The following is a 17,035-nucleotide window of genomic DNA, read 5'->3' on the forward strand; positions in this document are numbered from 1 at the left end:
GATGAAGTCAACATCCCTGGAGGTATTCTAGAGACACGTGGACGTGGCACTTTGGGACATAGTTTAATGGCTATAGCAGTGTTAGGTTGACATTTAGACTTGATGGTCTTGGGGGTCTTTTCCAACCAAAACAATTCTATGATTCTATGATCCCTCCCAGGGGATAGAGGGAGGCCCAGCCTGCAGAAGAGATGACAGCATCACTGCCAGGAAGCGCCCACACCACTGGCACCACAGCCCATGAGCAACAGGAAAGCGCGCGGGCGAGTGGCGGGTGGCACATCCCCCCACGCCTGACCCAGTTCCCCTTCCCTGACCCCATCCCAATGGGGCCAAGGGACACCAAATCCTGCACCCACCACACAATCCCAGCCCCCAGGATGGCAGCTTTGCAGGACTTGTTGTTCACCCTCCCCTTTCTCCCAGGGAACTGCTTGGGTACGGTGGGTTTTGGGGAGCAACTGAGTCAGTTACCCAGGGCAGGATCCAGAGCCTGCCCACAGCAGCCCAAGGGCTGCAAAGGTTGGGGGGATTTTGGGGGTTGTCTGAAAGGTGAGCGAGTGTTGGGGGTGGTTGTTGCTTTAGCACACACTGACTTCCTGCCAGGCTGTATTTTTAGCAAGGCCAGCCCCTGATAACCCAGGGAGTCAAACGAAGCTGTGAAGTGAGTAAGTGTGCCTTGAAAAGAAGAAAAAAAACCCAACTGCTGGGTGTGGAGGAAGGTGGGGGGAGGAGAGGATGGTACAGGTGAAACTGGCACCAGTGTGGCACAAACAGAGCAGGTTTTGGAATGAGACATAGACCTGTTGTTGTTGCCACAGCCCATTAAAGTTGGGGTTTGTTAGTGGCAGATGAGCGCTTAATGTTGACTGAAAGAGCGGTGGGGGAGGGCGGGAGCTCAGCCCCTCGCAGCCCCCTATCTTCCCACGCAGACGCCTGCCTGCCGGCTGTTAACAGCATCCTGCTAACAACCGGCTCTCACCTCGCCCCCACCACCTCCGCTCCCACCTCAGAGCCTGGGAAAATCCAGCCTCAAGGTGCCAAGCCCTGAGAGAGCCTTTTGGAGAGGGGAAGGAGGAGAGGACCCTCACACCCTGGGATGCAAATGGCCAGCAGATCCCGGTACCCGTGGGAAAGAGCGGGGATGGAGGCACAATCCACCCTGGGTGCGTCTCTGAGAGCTTCTCTGGAGGTGACAACAAGCGGAGGGGGAGCGAGGGGTGGTCAGCACACTTCATCCATAAAGAAACACCAAAGCCCAGGACCAGGTGACTACGGTCAGCAGAAAAAGCTGCTTTATTGGTGACGGCTCCCACGGGAACCCTGTGGCAGCAATGGGGTTCAGGTCCCTGAGAACACACACTGTCCATGTCGGCTCCCCATCCCAAATCTATTGCTTGAAACACATCCTAGTTACAAAAAGCACAGAGTGACGTTCCAGATACTGGAACATATAAATTAAGGGAAGTGATAGTTACAAGACATTGCAATTATTTCTTGTTTGTTTGTTTGTTTGTTTTCCTTCTTCTTTCTTAAACAGATTATCAAAGGCTGGAGATTTCTTACTTTTTTTTTTTTTTCCTCTTTTTTTCTTTTTTCTGATCCACAGAAAATGTATATATATAAAAAAACCAAACCAAAAAACCACACACAACATTTAAACATCTACATATTTCTCACTGTTTGTGATTTGGGAGGGGGTTTTGGGGTGGGTTTTCTTTTTTTGTTTGTTTTCCCTCTTTCCTTTTTTTTTTTTGTTTGTTTTTTTGTTTTGTTTTGTTTTTTTTCTCCTTAAAAAAGGCACAGTAAAAAAAATACTGGCACAATAACGTATTTACAATGCACCCATTATGGGCTATTTTCACTCAGCTCCAGGTTGGAAATGTTCAGCTCCAGCTCAGCCCACTTACCGCAAGGGGATCGGGGCAGGTGGCTGCAGGCAGGGCATGGAGGGGGTGAGAGGTCCCTCTCCCTCCCCAGCTGAATCCCTCCCTGGCAGGGAGAGAGCAACAGTCAGGCTGGGAAACACTCCCTGCCCACGGCAGGTGCCAGTCCAACTGAGTGCCTTGGATGCTCTGACAAGCCCAGCAGCAGCCACAGTCAGCCCAGGGCTGGAGGATGCTCTGGCCCCGTGGCAGGGCTGGAGACACCAACCTAGGCCCTGAGCGGGTCTTGCAGTGCTGCTTGGCAGAGGTGCAGGGAGGCAGCACTGAAGGGAGATCTGCACAATCGTCTCCCACATCACACTGGCAGCTCCAGGAAAGCCCTCCACCCACCCTCCATATTTATAGAAAGCCTTTACATTAATCTCTATAAATAGTGCACGGATCAATGCTGCCAGCAACACTTCAGCCAGAGGCGGGAAGCACTGGGAACTGGAGCCAACGATGTCGGCTCACAGCCCACCCCACCATCTCCCTCCAGTGCAGCCATCAAGCACCCAGCAGCTCTGCAACACCCTGGAGCAGCATTGGCCACGGTTGGGAGGCTTCCTCTGCCCGCTCTCTGCCTGCATGCAGACCAAACCAGGCAGCAAAACTTGCCTGTGACCCTTCACTGGAATTGGGAGCTGGAGCTTTGCTGCTGAGATTTTTGGGACTGGGAGACAGGATGGGATGGAGGAGAGGTTGTGGGAGTGGGATGGGTGGGCAGAGGCAAGGGTGGGAGGTACACACCAAAACAAACCATAACATTTGAAAGGAATAGAAAAAGGAGAAGCAAGCCCGGGGGAGGCAGAGCCCCGCAGCGCCTGTGGTCGCTCCCCACGCATGGCGTAGGGCCCACCAGCACCGCGGGGGTGCCCCACGGTTAAGTGCTCAGGACCCATCCCCTCTCCACCGTCCTGGCCGGAGCAGGCAGCGGGCATGGGCAGCCGGGCAGGCAGGGGACAAGGGGACAAAGGGCCGCACAGCAGCCTTCAGTACACACACACTGTGCAATACCACAGCAACGACGTCCGTCCGTCCATCCGCCTCGCGGCGAGGCCGGACCGACACACCCGCACTCGGGTCCCGCGCGCCCGTCGGATACCGGGGAAGCTCGGGACGAGGTTGGAGGGGACATGTGCCTCCTAGTAAACCACGTTGGCAGGGCACCACGGCGTGTCGGGGTACAGCAGGCAGTGCACGGAGCGAAACCTACGGAGGAGAGCGATGCTGAGCATGGGGCAGTGGTGGCCCCACGTCAGCCCAGGTTAGTGGGGGAGAGGGCTGGGGAACCCCATCTCACCTGGATGGGTCCTCCTCGACGGAGAAGGCTCCCTTCATGTGGATGGAGTTGCGTTTGTTTTCAAACATGCCGTAGCTTAGTGTCACCTGGTGGGGACAAGAACGGGTGGGTCAAGCAGCCGACACGGCCACAAGGATCAGATAGGAGGATGGAGGGGTCTGCAAAATTCACCCCCATTTCCCAAAGCCTCCTGGCACACTCTGTCATCCCACAGGGATGGGCCGGTGGGGCTTTCCCCTTCTGCTCACATTGTGGTTGCATGACAATAAATACCTTAGCTGTGATTTTTAGGTGACCATGTGAAACCAGGTGATGGTGCCATCCACCCCAACCCCTCCAACCCACCCCAGGGCATCAGGACAAGGATACCTGTTTGTGGATTTCTGACTTGGGCACCTGATGGAGGTTCTCCAGGTGTGAGTGGAAAAGATTGCTCCGGATAAGCTTCACCCCCAGCACAGACTCAATGATGTAGCCAATGGTGCAGTCGTCGGGCAGGCGGATCTTCTCTGCAGTGCTCATGAAGTGGCCCCCACTGTGGGGAGACAAAGAGGGGCTGCAGAGGAGCAAAAGCCCAGGGAATGTGGGCACCCTGCAGGGTCTTGGTTTAGCCTTGCTCTAACTAAAAATCACTTAGGGAGAACCAAAATCCTTCCCAGCTTGTTTCCACACCCCCTGCAGACACCTCCAGCAAGGCAAAGAGAGCAAGACACTGGAATACATGCCAAAGTTCACCCCCTAAGTTGTCACCACTCTGTGCCCATCTGGGACCAGTGAGTCCCCACAAGAGAGCAACACCAACGCTCTTACCTGGCCCATGGGCTCATCTTCAGCGCCAGTCCCCTGCTGATGCAGAACCCTGCTCCGCCCGTGGCAAACCAGAAATGCACTGGGTGCTGCGAGAGAGGGGAAGCAACAGCAGTGAGACCTCCTGCCACCAACCAGGGAGCAAAGCCCAGCACAAACTAAGCCAGCCCCAACATCTCCTCCCCTGCCTCACCATCTTGTTTTCACTGATCCTCTCCGTAGCCTGGATGGGCCGGTCCAGGCTGGGCTTCCCAATGTAGATGTCCTGCGTGTGGGGGTAGCTGGAGAGCAGCTTCACCAGCGTCCGCACGTTCACGTAGTTGTCATCGTCCACGTGGCAGAACCACCTGCAGCAGCAGCAGTGTCACACTGGTCAGGGCAGCTCCCCAGACCCCATGCTGAGATATACCCCCCCAAAATGTGAAGAGGTCCTGCTTACAACGTGTCCCTTCACAGCCCTGCCAACCCCTTGGTAGCCCTGGGTGCCACTTACTTTCTGCCAGACTCGATGAACTTGTCGTACTCCACAGCCATCTTGCAGGACAGGGCCTGGCGGCTGTGGGCAGCTGAGCAGTTGGTGTTGATGACATTCCCTGTGGGAAGAGATGGGGTCAAAGCTTGGCATCAGGGTATCCTGCACCTTCTCACCACTCACATCCCAGGCATGCCAGGGGAAGGAAAACCCCACGGATGTCTCCAATGTGTGGTGGCATCCACACCACATCACTTAGGGCAAAGAAGGAATGTTTTGAGGAATTGCTTTTGGGTACACATGAGATAAGTTGATCTTAAAGGTCTTTTCCAACCATAGTGATTCTGTGAAGGGATGAGAAAGGGATGCTGATGCAGCAGATGCACCAGGCTTGAGCTGTATCCCTCAGGCCCATATGCTATGCATGATGCCACCGGCATGACGTTGCTCAAACTGGGGCCATGTACCTGCCACCCCGGGAGTGAGAGAGTGTCTGTGAGCTGGCTTCTTGAGCACATGACAGCCAAAATCCTGCCCTACTCCCGCTGCAAAAGGCAGTGGCCACCTGTTATTTGCTCACTCGACTCAAAGGCAATCGCTTCCCGGCCTGAAAAGGAGTCATTTGCATGGGGACAATAGACCACGCTGACCCTGGCCCCAGGGAAGGGCTGCCAGGGAAATGCTCCCATGAAACTCTGGCTGCATTGCCCATCAATCCCAGCTGCCCTTAGGGACACACTGGGCAGAAGGTACCTCAGCCCATTACAGTGCTTCACCAGCGGCATTCTGTAGGACATAGACTGGGTCGACGGGGTTCCCAGGTGGGGCTCCCAGTGAAATAAGTTACCTCATTTTCAGCCCAGGTCCCTGTGGTGAGGGGACCTAAGATCAGTGTCTAACCAGGGGCATTGTGACCATTTTCTCAGGGTTCCCAGGGCAAGACGCACACCAGCCATGCTCTCCACAAAGGGACAAGGGTCACAGACTCACGTGCTTGCTTCTTCAGCTCCTCATCCTCCCCATCTGTGAAGATGAAGGTCTGAAAGAGAAGATGAGGCACCTTTGAGGACCAAGGGGCTGAGGCAACAGGGCTCTGGATGCAACAGGGCACCACTAGGCAGCACTGGAAACCAGTCCCTCCAAGATGCCAGTGGTGATGACTTCCCCTTCACCAGAACCAGAGCAGCACCAAAGAGCTGAGCATTCCCACAATACTCTCAGCTTCAGATCGAGAAGGGTACCAAGCTGTCCCAGCTGGACACAGCACTCAATTCCAGGGTGACAACCCCAGCCCTTTCCCAGTATCCCTGCTGAGTATCCCCATCCTCTTGCCTGGGGCAGCAGCAGGCAGGGAGATTCCAGGCAACACAAAGGCCATGCCTACCACACACCACAGGCATGCAGAGAGAAGCAGGTGATGGGGGCGGGTGCAGAGCGTGGCTGGATCTGAGTGGGGACTTCAGCCTTTAGCCGAGGCATGCAGCCGGGGATGTCAAAGCATTTGCTTGGCATCTCGCCCTGCCCAGGCAGGTGTGTTTGCCTGTGGTGCCAGCTGCCAACTGTGTCCCCACCTGTGTCAACAGCACGTGGCTCTCCTTGTCCACTTGCACAACACCCCACAGCTCCTCTTTGCTCTCTGTGCATCCCCCAGGGGTGGCTGAGCTGCTGCTGGTGGGTGTCTCTCACCAGCCCCTAGAAGGGTATGGTCCTCACAGTGCCAGGCACCTCCTTGGGCACCTGCCCAGCTGCACTCCACTAATTACACGGCTAATTCGTGGCATATGCTGCCTGGGAAGAAGGACTGGGGAGGGAGAGCTGCTGTTGGATTTGGGGAAGGGCAAGAAGCGGGAGAGAGCAGGGGGTAGGAAAGGCATTGCCATCAATCAGCGGGCAGCAAACAAAGCTGGAGGAGAGAAACCACAACCAGCTGCCAAGCGCTATTAAAAACCAGACGTGCACAAAAGGGCAAAGGAAGAAAGACAAAAGGGGCTGGGGGGGAAAGGCAGGAGGCGATGGAGCTGGGGATGATGAATTACAAGTGAGCTGGAAATTGGGTGCCACCCCGCAGCCGGGAACGCGCTGGGGTTTTGTGGCTTGTTTGAGGAGGGGGCACAATAGCAGGGTTGACTTTACTCAGCAGAGGAGAGTTAAGCAGGCAGCGGTGGATATTAGCATACAGCTGCACTGGTTAACCCTGCTGGCCCGTGTTTGCTCAGGTCCCAGGCTGGGAGGCTGGTGGGGAGAGGCCAGATCTGCAGGAAAGTTGAATGGGAGGGGAGGAGGACGTGTTCCTGGGGACGGGGCTACAAGTGACCTCTGGGGCTTGAAGAGGAGAATAGAAAAAAAGGGGGGGAGGGAAGAAAAAAATAAGAGATGGAGGAGGTGGGAAGGCAAGTTCTCATAAATGCCTGCCATGCAGCCTGGCTTTTGCAGGGAGAGAGGTTGGCTCCCCAAGGGGTTGGAAAGGCCTTGAGGAAAGGGTTAAGGAATGGGGCACCTGCTGATAATGAGGGTAGAGCTGGGGCATGGAGACCTTAGTCCTTCAGCTTCAGGGACAAGGATGCCCATCGTCATCATGGCTCAAGGCACACATTGTGGCTGGGGTGGGACAGGATCAATGCTGTGCATGAATGAGGTTGTCACCCCTGACTAATTTGGGGTCCAGCCACAGCTCGCTGCTGGTCTCCATGTCCCCCAGGTGCTCAGGCAGCTGCTGGGGGTACAAGCTGAAGCAGACCAGCAGGAGACCATCCAAAGATGCTCAAGACAAGCCCATCACAAGTCCTTTCTCATCCACCCCAAGACCCCTTAGTACACCCCCCGCCAAGGCTCCTGCCTCACCAAGGCAGGATGGGACAGGCAGGGGACACGGCAGGGAGGGGACATGCAGCCTCCACACAGGCAAGACAGAAAATGTTTGCTTGATTAGCTCAGAAACGCTGTCCAGCAACTGCCTTCAGCTGCTCCAAAAATAACCCCACAACTAATCCTGCAGCTCAGCCACTATAAATAGACCACAGAGACAATTGTTTATCACTTGCCCGCACTGAAAAGCTTCATCCTAATGAGGCATCTTCCCCCCAGCCTCTTCTCACATGCATCCCCAGCATTTTCCTGGTGCAGCTGAACCAGGTGACACCTTGAGGACCAGGGTAAGGGAACAGAGCCTTGCAGGTCACCTCATAGGGGCTATCGAGACTCTCATAGGTTCCCCACCTCCCTCCCAGCTCTGTCACAACATTCAGTTATAACTAAAGACATTAAAGCCTTTATCTTTTAATTAATTTGTCTGAATTTCTTTAAGTGGAGCTGCACCCTTTCTGCAAGGGGGGAGGAGCAGATGTGCCAGGAAAGGAGGGGGATAAGAAAACACCATGACAGTATGAGAAGGAAAAAACATAGATCAGGTCTGGGCATCAGGGAAGTGCTCAGTTTACAGCTGGGCAGCCAACAGTCCAGAGCTGTCACCTACCAAGCACCATCTCTAGGTCCAACAGCAGCAGGGCCAGTCCCCCTACCCCTCTCCTAAGCAGAAAGCACCCAAAGCCCTCTCCACTTCTCCTCCACTTGGCCCCTGTGCCAGCCATGGCACTCATGGGTGCCAGGACCTCTTGGGCCACCCTGCAGTAACTTTTCCTGTGGGGTGCAGGAGAGGAAGGACCTGCTGCCCCCCCCCAGCCCCTGCAGGAAACCTCATTGTTCTCAAAACTGCAGCTTCAAGAAACACAGGATGCCAAATCCCTCCTGAACAATAGCTGCCACCACTCCACACAGCCCAGCACAATGCACAGCCTCCGTGTGCAGGGACAGAGAGGCACCCAGGGTCCCTAAGGCTGGGATAGGGTCAGCCGCCCCCTCAACTGCTTGCAAGGAGCCAGGCAGCTGCCAGTAGCCCCCCACCTCCTCCCCACCCTTTCTTTTTACTACTTTTTTTTTTTCCCCTCCTTTTTTTGCCCTCCTCTTTATTTCTTCTTTCATGGTGACTCATTTCCCCCCTCCACCAACCGAGCTCATGGATTGCTCATGGCTGGGTGGTGTGCAAGGTGTCTCAACAGTCAGAGCCACCCCAGGGTCATCCTGTCTCCATCTGCACAGTGTGGCCAAGCAGTCCTGACAGCTTCCTGGGGTGATATGCCCTCAGCAGACCCCGTGCCCCCTGCTACCCCCACCTCACCAGGCAGTGTACCCACCAAAAAGGGGAACTTTGGCCAGGCAGGCACCCCTGTGACCCTGTGGCATACAGACCCTGCCCTCATGTCATGTCACACTTCCTTGTGAGCAGCACCCAAGTTAAGGAGGTTGCACCCCTTTCACCTCAGGGACAAGGGGAAGCAGCCACCCCACTCCAGGTGCATGGGAAGGAGGCAATGAAGTGGTGCTGGGGTTGGGGGGCTGTCTTCAGCTGTGCAAGGAGCTCAAGTAAAGGTGTGGTTGATAAGGGTGCTGCCAGAGTGAGTCCCTGCCCAGCTTTGTGTCCCCTATAGGAGATGTTTTCCCTCCAGACTTGGGGAGCAAGGAGGTAAAATCCACACCAATTTGGGAGCACCATGATGGCAGTGTCCCTGTGACAGAAGTGGCTTTCCCCAGGACTGGGGGTTGGGGGGCGGGGTGTCTGTGCTGGCACAAGGGTCCTGGAGCTGGGACTTGCCGAAGCGAGGAAGGGGCTTGCAAGGCCGCAGGCTCTTCCTCCCCCCTGCTCCTTTCAGCAAGAGGAAGAATCCTCCACTGTAATTTCAAATGCTATAATTTTTTAATAACCTCCCTGCAGACAATGAGCTCATTGTGCAGCGAGGGTCCCCCACCCTCCCGCCCAGCGCTCCACGCGCTGCTCGCCGGCTCCGGGGCTTTCATGGACGGTGACAGTGGCATCGTTTGGGACAGCCAATTAAGGGGCCCCTAACCCCCCTAAACCACAAAGGCTGCCCAGGGTGGGACCCTCACACACAAGCTGAGTTCAGCAGTGCTCAGTGTGCCCTGGCACACAGCCCAGTCTGGTGGGGAGCCAGTTTGAGATGAGCAGCCCCCTTACCCCTCAGTCCCAGTCTCTCCAGGGGAAGTCCAAGTGGGACACACAGGCCAGCACTCTCCCCTGTGGCCATCCCAAGGATGGGGACCCTGGCCAAGGTGCTAGAGAAATCTGGGAGCTGCCATGAAAGGAACGTGCTCCCCAGGAAGACAAACCTATTCCTTCTGCCCTGAGAGCAGGAATTTTTCAAAGCCTGCAATTATCACACCAGGCTGGAGGAAGCCAGCAGATCCCACGCTGGTGGGACAGCAGCCCAGCTCAAACCCCTCTGGGCACTGTGGCATATGTCAAGCTGCCTGACTGCCTTCAGGGTGCCCTGGAGACAGGGGATGTTTCTTATGCAACTCTACCACTGCAAATCAGCCGACTCAGCAGGAAAGCATTGGGTTTGGACTCTTGTCCAGGATTTCTGCCTAATGGCCATTTCCCTCCCTCCTTCTCTTTTCTTTCAAGCACAAAGTTTCCCCAGATTGCACTCCAGCATCCTAAGGATACTGAGGCAGCTGGAAAGTCTTCCCAAAACAAGGAGGGGAAAAAACATAGTTCTCCTCCAAAAGCAGCTTGTCCAGCCTGTATTGTGCAACCTAAGCAGAAGATTTAGAAGGGAATAAGGATCTGTCCTATGCAGACAGAAGCAGGAAGGAGGAGGGGGTGCCCTTTGCAGTGTCTTAGAGGGGACAGAGGGCAGGAAACAGGGACTATTGTGGGCAGAACAAAGAGCAGCCAAAGAAGGACACAATAGCTATTGCCCCTATCTGCAAGGGTCCAGCCTGGAGTTACCTGCTGTATTTAACCCCTTCTCACCAGTGCCTGAATCCCTCCTGCCCAGAGAATGGCCTGGTTAATGAATAGCCAAGAGGGAGGCTGGGGTTTGATGAAGAGGAGGATCAGGGATGTAGCATCAGGCTTGAGGGAGTCTCAGCACTTGGGCAGGAACTTCCCTGTGTTCAAGGCAGCATGCATGTCTCGGAGTCGTTAGTGAAACAAGAGTGAGAAAGGCACAAGATGAGCAGCAATGGTCCTGACTCAACCCAAGAGAGACGTTTGAGCAGAGGCAGTGCCCTGCTATCACCAAACTTAGGGCAGAAACCATGGGGCCAGGCAAGGCAGGGATGAAGACACTGCACAGCCAGCCCAGGACAGGGAAGCAAAGGAGAGAACGAGTCCCATTGCACCAATTCTGCACTCTGCAGGCAAAAAAACCACCCCAAACAACAACTTGATGCCAAGCTTGGGGGAGCCCAGGATGCCCCAAAGTTTCCCAGAGACAGCAGCCAGGTCAGCGTGGCTTCATCCCTTCTGCATCCATGTGTCGCCCCAGCCCCTGCTTTGCTCTGCAGGAGCTTGTGCCGCCTCCAGCTCTCTCGGCAGCTCCTTGTCCTCAAGTGCTGTACAAGAGCCGTCACTCAGCGGCTTGGCTTGTCAGGCGGGCACCTTGCCGGGCTGCAGCCCCCCTGGCTTCATGGCCCTCATCTCTAGGCAACCTGACCTGGACACAGCCAGCTCTGGCTCTCCCGTTCCCATGGAAAGTGCCACACAAGAGGCTGCGAAGCCTTTTCTCTGCGCCAGGAGAAAAGGGGCTTTGTTAGCTTGCCCAGGGGGACAGCGTGAGAGCCGAGCCTCGGGTCTCTGGGAATCCAAACGGACAAACGAAGCACAACACACACACAAAAAAAGAACCTAGAAGAAAGCCGGAGCTCACAAGACGGAGGGAAAAAAAAAGAGCAGCCATTCCCAGGATCATCTGTAGGTGCTCAAAGAGCGTTTCCCTGCACCACCACTAGCCACCCCCTTGCAGTGACAGCAGAGCATAAAAGAGGTTTCCATTAAATAACTGTACCAACGAGAGCTACTGCCAAGCACAGTAAGAAAAAGGGACAAGATTCACAGGGTGGGGAGAAAAAAACCCACAAGATAATGCTTGGGGTAAGTTGCAGTAGCCAAGACCTCACAGAGTCCAGCAGACCCGGGTGAAGGAGGCAGGGGCAGGCCGATTCTCCCCTCCCGCCTCCCTCAACCGGTCCAGATTGCAAAGGAAACAAAACAGTTTGCAAGCAAGAGGCACAATTCCAGGCCAGGAGGAAACACGTGAAGACAGTAGGATGAAAAGGTTAGGACCAGGCATAACTTACTTGGGAAGCTGTCTAAGGACAGCAAATATGTCTCAAGAGCAGATGACAAGATGCATTTCCTAAGGAAACTGCCTTTTTTTTTTCTCTCCCCCCCCCCCCCCCCCCCCCCCGCTTTTCAATTTTGCTTCAGCACTTGTAGAGCAGAGTAAGGCACTGCCAGGGCTCTGGGCAGGACATCAGTAAGATCAGGAATCAGACTAGCTGGAACTGTCATGCAGCTGAACCAGAGCAGACCTGCAAGAGACCCCAGCCATTCCAGTCTTGCCCAGTTCCTGGCAAGGGAACCAAGAGCCTCGGCACGTCCCAGTGCTCTCCCAGCACTGGGCTGCTAAACTGGGTTTGCTTAGGGCAACCCAACTGCAAGCACCTCATGGGGCCCTGCTAAATTTCACCCACAACTGGGCCCTGCAGTTCAGGAGATCACCCACAGGGTCTTGACCCCTACTGTGTCACCAGTGGATTGAGTTGCATCCCTGTGTTGCACCTCACTTTCCCCAGTGCGAAGGGGCAAGCTCTGCAATGGGAGCCACTCAGCAGAAGGGACCCCAGAAAGGAGTTTTAGAGGTGTCCGCTGAGTGTGAGGAACCCAGGTCAGGCTCCCTCTGTCACACACCTGTCCCAAACTCACTCTACAACACTGCATTTCACCCTCTGGAAGACATTTCAGAGCAGCCCAGCCAGCCCAAATATACCATCCTGCTCTAGGATATGGGGGCAGTGTGAAGAGAATTTATCACTTGCCAGGTCACAGCATCCCCCCGCACCGCCCCGAGCTCCTCACAGTGAAGTGCCGGGGCACCAGCTGACACCCGTGAGCTCCATCTCGGCCAGTGGCCCGGACGGTCTGCCGCTCCATCCCCATCCCCTTACCATGTCGCGATTGCGGGAGATCCAGGTGTCGAGCAGCAGCTCCAGCCGCGCTTTGTGAAACTTCTTGGTGGTCTTGACGGCGATGAAGACATCGCGGGGAGAGATGTCCTCGGCCGGCGGCCGCGGAGGGCTCGGAGGGGCGGCAGGAACCTCCCTTCGAGCTCGGCTCAGCCGCCCGAAGTAGTCGGCGAAACTACGGAGACCGGGGGAACCCTGTGCCCCAACCGCGGGAGGGGCCACCGCCGCCGCCGCCCCCAGGCTCTGTAGCGCCCGCTGCGCCCCGCCGGCCTCCCCCCGGGCCAGCCCCGGCCTCCCCGGTGGCTCCACCATGAGCACCAGGAGGCAGGTGAACATGGAGCCCACGAGGGACAGCAGCAGTTTCCTCCCGCAGCTCTTCAGCATCCTCCCGCCGCTCCGCTCTTGGCCGCGCCGCCACCACCGGCCGCGCTGCACCCGCTGCCACCGCCGGCCCCCGCCGCGCCGCCGCCTTTAAACAGCCTCCGCCCCGCCCGGGGTTGGACGGACCCGGGGACGGCCCCATGTGGGGCGTGGGCAGCAGGAGCCCAGCCCTGCCCGCCGTCTGCCCGCTCCCTGTCTCCGGGTGTCCCGCTGCATGCGTCCTGCCCCTTGGCTCCGTCCTGCTGGCCCCTGCCCATGGCTGTTTCTGCTCGTAGAACTATGGAATATGGACTCACAGACTGTTTTGGGTTGGAAGGGACCTTTAAAGGTCATCTAATCCAACCCCCCTGCAGTGAACAGGGACATCTTCAACTAGAGCAGGTTGGTCAGAGCCCCCATCCAATCTGACTTGGAATGATCTCAGCGATGGAGCATCTACCACCTATTTAGGCAACGTGTGCCAATGTTTCTGAATATCCCCTCTTTTAGTTTCACCCCTTGTCCTGTCACAGCAGGCCCTGCTAAAAAGTCTGTGCCCATCTTTTCTGTAAGCTCCCTTTAACTCTTGCAAGGCCACAAGAAGCTTTCCTCAGAGCCTTCTCTTCTTCAGGCTGAACAACCTCAGCCTCCTGCCTGTGCCTTGCCCTGCCTTGCCCCGGCTGGGAATGCATGGCATGGTGCAGGCAGGCTGCCTGCTTCCCCTTCCCTCCCCATTGAAGCCCAGGCAGTGGTGGGCAGGGTGCAGCATGGGCTCATCCCTGCAGCCCCCATCGCTCACTGCTTCATCAGCACCAACGGGCACATTCCCCTCCTGCTTCTCCTGAGCTGTCATTTTCCAGAGTCCTGAACCAGGGTTTTCTCACAGCCATGTCCAAGAAGTTACCAGAAAGCCAACCAGCCTGACCAATCTCCAGGCAGTTTCCCATCAATCTCTTTTGAGGCCAAGCATAATTAGGAGGGGGAAAAAAAACAACCACACACACACCAAAAAAACACCCCAAACATCAAAAAAAGACCAACAAACCCCAAACCCCCAGCATTCCTCCATCTTTCACCCAGCTCCAGTTGGTGGGCAAATCTAGAACAGGAGAACTGGGGGCTTTGTTCCCATTCCTACTCTGAGAGACCTGGAGATATTACCAGACCTGGCTGCCCTGATCCCCAGTGCAGCACCATGCTTTGGAGATGGTGCCAATGGGCAGCCCCAAGGTGTAAAAGTGTCCAAAATTAAATGCCACCCAGATGCCAAGCAAGCCCCACAGTGACTGCTGACCATGATAATGATGCCTTGTTAAACAGAAATCATTTTTCCAGCCAGGAAGTGGGAGAAGTCATCGGCTACAAGGGTAAACTGGCTTGAAATCTGGTCCTGGATGTGCCACCAACCTGCTATTTTACTGTCGCCAAGCCCCAGGGCTTCTTTTCCCCTTCCCCTCTGTCTCTGCAGGCAAGGAGCTCTTGGGGGTTTATCTCCCAGGCTGTGTGCTGCTACAGGGAGGCAGATTTGGGTTTGGGCCTGGGCTGCAATGTAATGCCATAATCAGGGGCTGCTGCATTTTTGGGCAGGGACCTTGTCCAACTTGCATTTTTCCTGCTGTCACGTGCTCCATTCATCTCTGGCACTGGATAAACAATACCAGGCAGGACGAAGCAGGGAAGCTGCTTCCTCAGGCAAGCCCCAGCATCTACCTTCTCCTGATTTGAAGCTACACATTCCCTTGGTCAGCCCATGAACCATGGCTCTGGGCTAGAAACGCTGGGGGAGGCTGTGAGGTTTGGTTTGGCATAGCACTACCCATGTCTGGGGAGAGACCCATGCTGGCAAAGAAGCCTCCTATAATAAAAACCAAAACAAAACAGAACAAAAAAATCAGCAGTTAGGCAGTACAAACACAGGAACCGAAGCCCACACTCCCCACTTCCCGCTAGCTTTGCACAGCCCAGCCTTCTAGTCTCGGTTTGTTGGGTTTTTTTCGGGCGCCCTTTGTCTTCAACCCGATGGCACAGCAACCGCGGCTCGAGAGGCAGCTGAAAGCCTGATAGGCAAAACCCTGAGCGAAGAAAGAGCCCCTTTCTCCGGCAGCCAAAAGGGGAGGAAAGGCACTCTTCCCCCGACCAGCTGCTCCCCCGCTCCCGCAGGCTCGGCGCTGGCCTGGGACACGCGCCGCAGCCAGATGTTGGGGTCCTGGCCGGTGCCGCGGGGCAGGCGACAATACAGGCTCTGTGTGCCGCCAGCCCCTGAGCTATGCGATGGGGCCTGCCGAGCAGCCGTGACACCACCAGTGCTGGCGCAAGGGCTGTCCTAACCCCGGGCGCTGCCCGTAAACCCTTCCCGGGGCTGGCACTCAGCTCAGCCCAGCTGCCCGGGGTCACAGAGCCGCGGCGGCGAGGGGAAGCCGTTCTTTCAGCAGCATTGTCCCGCTGGAGCAGGACTCCCCCGGGATTGTCCTGCCGCTAGCTGTGTCCCCACAGGCTTCCTCTCCAGGCGCCTGACCTCCTGGCTCGGCCCTCATGTGCCACGTGGATGTCTCCAGCCAGGCACTGTCCCCCTTGGGGAAACAACGGTGGGGTAAAAGTTGTCCTGCTTGCCCCTCAGTGGGCTCAGCATGGTACCCAAGGGGCGGGGGAGAAGGAGGCTGCAGTGGGGAAGGTGGTCTCAGGAGTACCCTGCGCCAAATTTGTTGGCATCCAGCCACCAGACAAATTAGAGAGCTCCATAAAACCAAGGGCTAGAGGAGAGGGAGAGTGTCATGACTGCTCTATAGGAGGGATGCCAGGGCTGGACTGGGAGGGACATCTCACTTCCTCCCCTCAATAAGGATCTTGTTTTGGACATGGTCCATAACTGCACCCATTGGGATGTCATAAGGTGAGCCTGGCTGTGGCTGCAGAGTGGTGGTGCTCTGCCCAGTTCCACAGGAATAGATCTGATCCAGAACCTACTGCTCAAATCCCTAAAATCTTAGAGAGGTGCCCGAGTGAAGGAACTCCACCAGCTCATTCCCACTGCAAATTAACCTCATCCAAACCCCACACTGGTTTTTCATGGGAGCCAGCTGGAGCTCCATACCAAGCCAGGGCTAGGACTGCACATGGAGTATCTCTCTTTCAGCCATACCATGATATTAGGTCAGTTTAAATTGGTTTAAACTCTTCACAACACCCTTGCTTGCAGCCTGACCCCAGCACTCAATAGGTGGTCCCTAAGAGGCTCCCAGGTTCTCAAGGCTGCTAAAAATGGTTAATAAATCCCCAGCAAGAAAGTGTTCAGGTCATCCGAGAGAAACGCTGTGCTTGGGCTGCAAAGCTGCATTGTCCACCCGGAACGATTTGCCCGCTTCAGCGGACAGGGGTTAAAAGCTCTGTCGGGAGCCGACTTTGCCGCCATCGTATTGTCGTGGGTATTTAACAGGGTTCGGCCCCGGCATGCGGCCGGGCGGCCTCTGCTCCAACCGTGCGGCTGAGGTGTGCGAGGGAGATAGAGGAGGCGGGCAGCCGGAGAGCTGGATGCTGCCCGTGGCCCCCTCTCACCCCCTGCTTCTTCTTTCTGGGATTTTCTGAGAGCACAAAAGGGACTTTGCATCAATTACTGGTAGGAAAACGGCAGCGCCCCGCGGCAGACTTCTGTGGCTCCCCAGCCTGGATTTGGTTAACTTCCCATTGTCTGATGGGCTTCACTATTCAAGGCCAGCACAAGGGCTCAATTTTTAATCTACTGGGGTTTTTTAACCACCTTGGGGAACATAAAACTTTCCTGCCCTTGTAGCAGAGGATGTAGCAGTGGCACTGGGGTAGCTGCAAAAGAGCAGAGCATGTCAATGCCTCTCTGCCCAGCTGAGCATCAGGAGATGCATCATGAGCACCCAGATCTTCTGAAATGGGTGCTCATAATGCATGCCCTGATGCTCAACGATCCCTGTTGTCGCCATATGTGCTCCGGCTCTGGCACCGCTCATCTCCAGGACCTGTTGCTAACTGCATCCACTCTGTGGCCTCAGACCCTTTCCCCTTCCACCTCAAGGGATCACAGGTCCCTTGGTGGGGCTGGGGGGACATGATGCCATCCGTGCAGGGCGCTTGGAAATCCCACGGGGCCGGGCA

The 17,035-nt window shown here is 56.0% G+C and overlaps 2 protein-coding genes across 2 annotated transcripts in view; one reads left to right on the forward strand and one right to left on the reverse strand.

Annotated features, from left to right (window-relative positions):
• The window catches only part of TTYH3 (tweety family member 3), a 174,720-nt gene that overhangs the window by 93,753 nt on the left and 63,932 nt on the right, over positions 1-17,035 (forward strand). The window lies entirely within an intron of this gene.
• Positions 1,788-12,990, reverse strand: LFNG (LFNG O-fucosylpeptide 3-beta-N-acetylglucosaminyltransferase). Its single transcript, XM_009897055.2, has 8 exons — positions 12,536-12,990; positions 5,498-5,546; positions 4,529-4,628; positions 4,229-4,382; positions 4,039-4,124; positions 3,598-3,763; positions 3,229-3,314; positions 1,788-3,137 (listed from the first exon to the last, which is right to left on the reverse strand). Exons 1-8 carry the CDS (start codon positions 12,935-12,937, stop codon positions 3,071-3,073), a joined length of 1,110 nt encoding a protein of 369 aa, XP_009895357.2. The 5' UTR covers positions 12,938-12,990; the 3' UTR covers positions 1,788-3,070.

This window comes from Dryobates pubescens, chromosome 4, assembly GCF_014839835.1.
Source record: "Dryobates pubescens isolate bDryPub1 chromosome 4, bDryPub1.pri, whole genome shotgun sequence".
Taxonomy (NCBI): Eukaryota; Metazoa; Chordata; class Aves; order Piciformes; family Picidae; genus Dryobates; species Dryobates pubescens.